This window comes from Eschscholzia californica, unplaced genomic scaffold, assembly GCF_041429995.1.
Source record: "Eschscholzia californica isolate CP2 unplaced genomic scaffold, dmEscCali1.0.p SCAF_2, whole genome shotgun sequence".
Lineage (NCBI taxonomy): Eukaryota > Viridiplantae > Streptophyta > Magnoliopsida > Ranunculales > Papaveraceae > Eschscholzia > Eschscholzia californica.
Genome location: NW_028238309.1, coordinates 26,539,623 through 26,547,967, shown reverse-complemented (window position 1 = coordinate 26,547,967; position 8,345 = coordinate 26,539,623). Strand labels below are relative to the sequence as shown.

The window sequence follows — 8,345 nt, the reverse complement described above, 5'->3', positions numbered from 1 at the left end:
ATCATCAAACACCTTGATTAAGTCATTTAATTCACCAAAACTAAAATAAAAATCTATAAGCTTACCACATAAAACGGATTTCCCATGAAACCAGATTTCAGAATCCACCCATGAACCCTTTTAGCATCTCTTAATGACCCAGAATTCAAACATCCTTCTAAAAGCCATATACTCCATCAGATGATCTCATTTTCCCTCTCTCTCTAGATTGTTTACTACTACTACTAGGATTTTAGGAAGTATAAAGAACTAAGTAGAGAGTTGCATGATTTTTTAGTCCCACATTAAAGAAGGAGAAGGCGGGAGAAGGAAGAATGAGTTATAAGAGAGGAGTTCGGAATACAAGTTAAGTTATCTTTGGGCTTGGGCCAATGATGCAGCTAGTGAATTATCTTTGCACTCACCTGGTTCGGCTCAAAAAGCTCGCGACCCGTCCGTCTGAGTCTGTTAGAGCCCGAGCGGGCTCTCGGGCAGAACCGAGCCGTGGGCACTAATATACCTATATTTGTCCGATCCGAAGTGCCCGATAGTCCGATAGGACATTTCACTTTTGAGCCCGATCTGCCCGTGCCCGAGAAGCAAGAGTCCGAGCCCGACCGGGCCCGTCTGGTTCCCACCACTACCTAGGCCAAAGTACAAATTTTCTCGGAAGGAATTTGGAATCCCCTTCACCTTGTAGAATAGGCAACGTCTTTCTTATTTATCTACTTTCGTAGTTTCCTATTCCTCTCCTTCACATTCGCTCATTATTTCACTTTTCTTTTTTGAAAATTTATTTTTTCCTTTTCAAAATTCCCAAATTGTTTCCTCCATTAAAGCTCTGATTCGATTCTGTTCTAGTGGACTCGAGAATGACTTTGTAATTAGTTTCTGCAGTCCAAGCCAGAGGTCTAGAGAGAGAAAGAGAGAGAGTCCTGGAGAGAGAGAGAGAGAATGCCTCTGGTTCGAGTTCAAGTTAGGAATGAGTATGGTTTAGGATCTTCAGCGCTATTCAGAGCAGCAAACGGAGAAGATCCTAAAGCTGTTCTTGAAGGAGTAACAGTTTCAGGACTCGTTGGAATCTTGCGACAGTTAGGCGATTTAGCTGAGTAAGTTCGCTTCTACTTCTAATTACATCTTATACTGGTTCCATACTGTTTTCTTAAGAAAGCATTTGAACTCAAAGTTTATAGTTCGTACCAATTTCGTGCTATAAGTTTGAAATAGTTTCCATTTTAAGAATCTTATAGGCTTGTTTGAGTAAAAAAAGTAGTACTTGTTAGTAAAGTAAAGCTTGAGAAGAGTAAACATAAAATCCAATATAGTAAACCAAGTTAAGTAGTTTCCTTTTATCATTTTGATTGAGCTTTGGTATGAGCTATTCAAGAAAGAGAATGGATGCATTTCTCACATAGGAAAAGAGGGTAGATTTCATGTATATGACTCTCTCCTTGGACTCCTTGGAGTCTTTTTTAGATCCATTTGACATCTGATATGATGATGTTCAATGTTGTTCTCTATTATGACAAGCAAAAGAGAAAACATACATGGAGTGTAGAAATTTGAGAATTAGGGTTATGGATTTCCTTGAAACTTAATTAGGATTGTGGGTGAAGTAAAAAACTTAGCAGGAATATTGTTCTATACTTCCCATTATTCGATTTTAAATTTCTAAACTAGATTGAAACATCCTTTCGTCTCCCTTATTCATTAGTGTGTGTATGTGTGTGTTAGTCATGAATCCTAGTGTACTTTGTCTGCCTATAGAAAAAGAGAAGATCTCAACAAAAGTGTCTATCCTGTAGGTAAAGTTTGCTCCTTTGGGCTACAAGTCATGGTATGGTGCCATCAGTTTCTAAATCTGTTTGATTTAAAGCAAGAAGGGTTTTTAATAAGTGTGGTCGAATACAACTTAAGCGTCCAAGAAAATTGAATCAATATGATGTCTTCAAATATATTTGTTTGTTAGTAAGAGAGAAAGATTGAGGATCCATATCTAACCTGAACAACTTGACCCTTTTGGAAGTAAATGTATTTCCACTTAACTAAACCTTCATTTGTTTTTTTGCTTTAATAGATTAGCTTCCAAAACTCACCATTGAGTCACATTATTTCTTAAGGATACTAGTAATTGTAGTCGGTAGAGGAACAAATGCTTTCATGGTGTTTATCTCTTTTAACATATCTAGACTTGAACTATGTGCTTTTAGATAAACTCAAGTAGGATCCAGAGATAGAAAGTCAGAACCTAATCCTAATATAGGATAAATGCAACTTTTATGTGTATCCGTTTTCCCCAACTTCTGAAATTTCTTGCTTATTTTAATTGTAAAAGACAAGATTGTATCACTATGGTGTTACTACTGAGGTGATCTTGCTTATGTTGTAGGTTTTCAGCAGAGGTATTTCATGAATTACAGGACCAAGTGACGGCTACATCTGCTAGATGCCATAGGATAACTGACCGTGTAAAGCACATTGAAATAGCACTTCCTCCTCTTGAAAAGGCTATTCTGAGCAAAACAAACTATATACATCTTGCTTATTCAATTGGTATGGCAGCCATTTAGATTAATTGCCTTTGATGTTACTATTATTTTTGTGATTCTGTGCTACTTTAAACAACGTCACTCATTTCTGCTCCAAAATTATTTCGTATCAGAGGTAAATGGACATTTATCTCTGATATACAAACTCAGAAAAGGAAGTTTAATTTCAAAATGCCGCAAATTTAGGCAAACATAGTTGTGGGTACTGTTACTAGGATATGAAATGAATGAAGAATAAATATGATCTTTTGTTATCTTATTCTTCACCAAAAGAACTTCCACCACAAAAGAGGTTTCCGTGAGAGAAGTGTCACTAGATAATAGGTTATTAGCCTCATATAAACGGAAGTTAGGCCGAGGACCTAGTTCCTTACTCATCTTAGTTAGGAAGAAATGCCACTACTCTTTTTTAAGTCTAGGTTCCATGTTCAATATTTTTTTAGGCTTGAGCTCCCTGTGCGAACCTCTGCAAACATGCGCAAACCTCTGCAAATCCGTGCAAACCTCTTCAAACCATGCAAACCTTACTAGGGAGTTGAAGTTAAAAAAAAAAATTGTTGGATCCTTTTTTACAAAAGAAAATTGCCTAGGGAGTTCTGATCAATTTATGTAGGACTTTTAACATTCTAATGCCCATGTCCTTTCAGACCCTAGTCCAATAATGAATAAGTTGAGTCTAGACAAGAGGAAGTGTGTTTATTGGGCTTCGATTGCAGTTATTGAGTTTATTTGAGGGAGCCAGGTTTCGAGAAAGTATATGCAGCTTTCCTTCTCCACTTTTGTGGTTATTTTCATGTTGAGGTGTTAGTATTTAAAAAAAAGTTATTCCTTTAACTGTTATATAGAATATCAAGATTTTAGAAAAAGTAAGGCCATATCTAAAAGTTGGGTCGCCTAAAGTAAGACCATTTTCTCTGACATGATTTAGTACTTTTGGATTGCATGCATAACAATACACATCGAGATATAGTTTACCATGCTATATATATGCCTAAAATATTTAATGTTTAAGGTAACATTTATTCGATTCAGTGTTTATCAGGTTATGCAGTTGAAATGTCAACTAAGTAATTAAGCGATCTCATGTTCAGGGCATTCCCCTCCTTTGTACCTTAAACATTCAACTCCTTGACGAAAACAGTTGTTTTCCAGGTTCTGATTGGCATAGTTGTACAAACACTGGGAATAATCACATCACAAGTAGTGACTTGCCTCAGTTCATTCTAGAGTCCTACAAAGAATGCCGAGATCCACCACATCTGCAGATTCTTGACAAGTATGACTAATAATTCTAGTTTATACTTGTTCATACGTAAAAGATATTCGTACACTTATATAAGCTCTCTCTTTACCTCAGGTTTGACAGTGCTGGTCCTGGTGCTTGTCTTAAAAGATACTCAGATCCATCCTTTTTCAAGAATGCAGTGGCTAAGGCTGATCTGGTAAATGGTGAGAAAGTTCGAAGAGGAAGGAAGGCTCGTAAAAACAAGGTATGATCTTTTGATGGAAATGTATTTTGTTGAGGGGCAATAAAGTTTTCGTTAATTAAATCGTTTTCTTATATCGATGGAATTTAATATGTTTGTCACTTTGTCTTTAAAAGCTTATAAACTTTGGCTTATGTAAGATACTAGCCCTCTGTCAAATTCATTTATTTATAGAATGTTATTTAAATGAATGATATTATCTCAATATGTAAGAATCTGGTCTTTTTAAACAAGCTTGAGTATTAATTCTTAGTTCTTTTTCTTTCTAGTAGTTATTAGTTATAGTCATAAAGTTCAATTACTACTGTTCAAATTAAAGTTGAGTGAAATGGTTTTCTGGACAGAAGAAAGGGTCTCGGCAAATGAATGTAAAAGACGCACAAGTTGTTTTACCAACCAGGAAAAGTGGCAGGTGCTTACTCTCTATCTATCTCTATACGTATATATAGACACATATATGTATACACTAGGGACCGTGGTGTATATGTGATGGAAACTGTTAGTCATACAACCCCGACGTAAACTTGTATGCTTTAAGCAGTACGACTTCTGATTATTTATCCATGTTCAGTTAATTGGAATTCACAAGTTGTTGTCTAATTTGTTTCAGCAGAGTGCACCTATTTTCTCCAACTAGTGGGCGAAACTCTACGTCAGAAACAATTTCTACTTCTGGTATGAGATCAATATCTAATGTGGGTGACAGTCCCTCGTCTTCTGATTCAAGATCCAAATCATACTATCTGGATTCTTTTTATGATTTGAATTTTCCCCCGAAACATGAAGAACAAGAGAACACTGAATTATCAACTTCTCATATGAAGATGAACTCTGGTGATATTCATGGGTCCATTCCTCCTGATGAACGAAATGAGGATTTGGAGGAACAACAATCGAACTTTTCATTGCAAGAACAGAATGTTCCCTGTTCGTCTACAATTACTTGGGAGGAGAAGACAGAAATAGTGAAGCCTACAAGTCCACAGTTCAAAAATATTACTAACGAACAAGAGGGAGTTTCAGATACACAGCTAGCAAGCTGTGATGAAAGCAAATTAGAGACTGAAATGACCAGTGGGGAAAATGCTGTGGAAGTTATTTTAAGTGATGTTGAAAACGTTTTAGAAACACCTTTTGAAGCAAACCAACTTAATGACGTCCAAACTGAGCTTAACAACTATATTAACTGTAGAGTTTCAATGAGTGAAACAGAATCTAGAAACCAAATAGAACGGAGAGTTGTTTTAAATCCAGAAAGTGAAGAATTCGGAAGCAAAACGATTCTGATGCATGAGATGGATGCTCAATGTTCTGATTCATGTTATGTTGAACCCAGTGTTGAAATCTGGAGTCCCTTAAGCAAGCAGGTATCTCCAAGTTGTTCCAGTTTCTTCCTAAAAAAGAAGTTGGTTCATGAAGATCTACCTCAAGTCTCGTTGCATCTTAATCCTGACATCTCCGAAGATGATGATTTATGCGGAAGTACTGACAGTTCAAGAGTAAATGGTTTTGGAGCTGATGTTAGTGTTCCACTGTCGTTAGATTTTGATGTCCCGTGTTTGGATCCACCTGATGATACAATTATAACCTGTGCCAGTGATTCTCGAGAACTTCCTATTGCAACTTATGATGGTCCTTCCACTTTATTCTGGACAAACGGAGGCCTGTTAGGACTGCAACCATCAAAACCTCCGGAATGCAATTTGTTGAATTATGTCGGTCAATTTCCTTCTACACTGGATATTAATGATGACAAGTCAATTACGACTCTTGAACCCATTTTGGCGGCATCTTTAGGAGGAACAGATAGATCACCTAGTATTGTCAGCCAAAATGATCTTTCGCAGAACCAATTGGTTGCAGGAACAGTAAAGATGGTTCAAACAATTGATCTTTCTGAATGCTCTTCATTGTTCAATGACAAACGAGATGCATGTGTGATGAAAGATAACTCCCCTGAATTATCATCTGCAATCTCAGAAGCCAATATCGAGAAATCTGAAGAATCACTCCAAAGTAGTAACTTCAGCAATTCCAGTCAATATGGTCTGGTAAAATCCAATTTACTTTCTCTTGAATCCGAGTTACCAGTTCCTGATGTCAGAGATCCATCTAATGAATTCCGTCAAGAGAATAAGGAGGATTCTTCAAGTTTGCGGAGAAAACTAGTACACGATAGTACATTTGCTCCATCAAGCTCTCTGAAATGTGATCTATTGAAGTTGCAAGAGGCTCATTGTGTTGAACAGAAAAGAATAAACAAAACTGAGCACGAAGATTCACCTATGCCGAGCCCCAAATGGAGGTTTGAAAATGGATCTCCAATAAATTCATTACCTTCTTCACCACCACTAGAACATATGACCATTTCATTCCAACCAATAAACAGTTTTGGAACTTCCAATCTCAAACTGAGGTTTCATGCCGGGAATAACTTCCGTGGTAATATTAAAGACATGATCTTTCCTTCATTCCAGTTGATACCTGAGCCAACTAACTCAAAGCGAGATATTGGTCAAGATTCTGATGATGACACTTTCAGCAAGGTATCCTGTAATTTCTCTAGTGAACTGAGCCAATGCTCTTTTTCAAACTCTGAGCAATGGGAGTCTGAGGAATCACCAGGATCTATAGACCATGATTTGTACGATGCTTTACGTAGAGTCTCATCAGAAGAATCCATATTGAGGTCATCTGGACAAAGGGCCAGTGTTGTTAACATATATCCTGACTGTGATTTTGAAAGTCCAAACACAAAAAATGGAAAGAAACCATTTGATACTGACTGTTTATCCAATCTCCCGAATTTTGATTCTGTTATTCCTATAACAAGTCAGCAAGAAGATAAAAATGGTGAAACAATTTCAGATTTTGTACTTCAATCTGTGGACAAGGGAACTTTAGTACCTCACTGTGCTGATGTTGAAGACAAACAAAATGCTCTATCTCAAGTTGCCAACTATCCGAATGATCTGCAAGCTCCGAAATCCATCCCTTTGAATCAAGCCAACCCAACCCCACTGAAGCCGCTAGATGAGGATACTTCATGTCCCCCAAGGAGCAAGGTGATGACAAAGGGTTTTCATTTCTTCTATATATTTAGAAATGTGTCATTTCCCTATATTCATTGTCGTAATTTTTCTGTTATCTCTTTTTTGTACTACTTTCAGCTGCAATTATCTAAATATTTCAAAACTTGAAGCATGTGAGGCGTAATTAACATTATCACTTACTCCTATCATAAGCATCGAGCTTCCTGGGGCTATGTTTTAATTTGTTTGTAAACTTTTTTTCAACAGGATCAAGATGAAAGTCGATTAGGCTAACTTTTGCAGACTATATTTCATACAGATCTCGGAGATGAAGATCTAGTAGAACAGATCAGAACAAAGGTGTGTACCAGTTGGTTGTAAATATGTTATCAAAATCTATAATCAGGGTATCTTTGAAGTACTAATAGGTGTTTTAAGCGTTGCCATATTATGATAGTGAACTTGTTAGTAGTTGTGTTTTAAACCACAAATATTTCCGCTCTATTTTGTCTGATTAATTATGGTTAACTAGAGATTGGTCCACGTTATAGCATGTAACAACCACCACCAAAGCATGGAATGTGAAATTGTGGAAATTTGAAAATAAACCCCAATTGTTTTATCTGTTAGAAGCTCAAAATTGGCTATACCATCCAAGACTGACAAAAGAGGCAAATTTTTTGTTATTCTAGCTTCTATGATCACCAGAGACTTCATATTCACTACTTTATCCATCCTGAAATTAAAATTTTGTAGAACTTTATTTTGCTCTTGTGAGGATGACAATAACTAAAGGAAAACACATCTGAGAAAAACCTGTTTGTTCTTTTCCTTGGCTCAAACTACTAGGAGTCAGCGTCAGAGAGATAGTCCAAGCTAAGCTGGTTATGATGTCAAATCCCAAAGTCAATTTCGAAGTTTTTGCAATTCTAGATAAGACAAACACAATACGTCAGGTAAATGGAACATTTTCCCCCCTTTTGTTCTTCCTTAATTGCATCCAATTTTTTCTTTCCTGGCGATAAGTAACACATGATTTCACAACCGAAAAAAGCAGCATTCGTGGGAAGTGACGAGGATGAAGACAGCTAGAGTTGGAGTAACAGATAAAACACGAATTGACCCAATCATATGATAGGTACTTTATTGTATCTTTCAACTAGAATCCAGTTGAATGAAAGTTGATTATTCATGTGAATAAATTTTGTTTGAATCCTTTGTCTTAAAGCAATTTTGTTGGCCTTAACTTTTATATCATGAGGTTCTCTTCTAATGAATTGAGAAAACATTTGGAGTTC

General features: G+C 36.6%; 1 protein-coding gene across 8 annotated transcripts; it reads left to right on the top strand.

Moving 5' to 3' along the window:
* The first annotated feature begins 353 nt into the window (after positions 1-353).
* Positions 354-8,345, top strand: LOC147557170 (protein SCAR3-like). 8 transcript variants are annotated; one of them, XM_086658167.1, is made up of 9 exons: positions 354-1,088; positions 2,369-2,532; positions 3,681-3,804; positions 3,886-4,018; positions 4,363-4,427; positions 4,629-7,080; positions 7,315-7,407; positions 7,897-8,003; positions 8,105-8,345. In XM_086658167.1, the coding sequence occupies exons 1-7, from the start codon at positions 934-936 to the stop codon at positions 7,339-7,341; spliced, it is 3,120 nt and encodes a 1,039-aa protein (XP_086514293.1). In that variant the 5' UTR covers positions 354-933; the 3' UTR covers positions 7,342-7,407; positions 7,897-8,003; positions 8,105-8,345. The 8 variants fall into 8 exon arrangements, with proteins under 8 accessions (XP_086514293.1, XP_086514290.1, XP_086514292.1 ...); XM_086658164.1 differs by having other exon boundaries at positions 4,626-7,080; XM_086658166.1 differs by having other exon boundaries at positions 4,626-7,080; positions 8,074-8,345.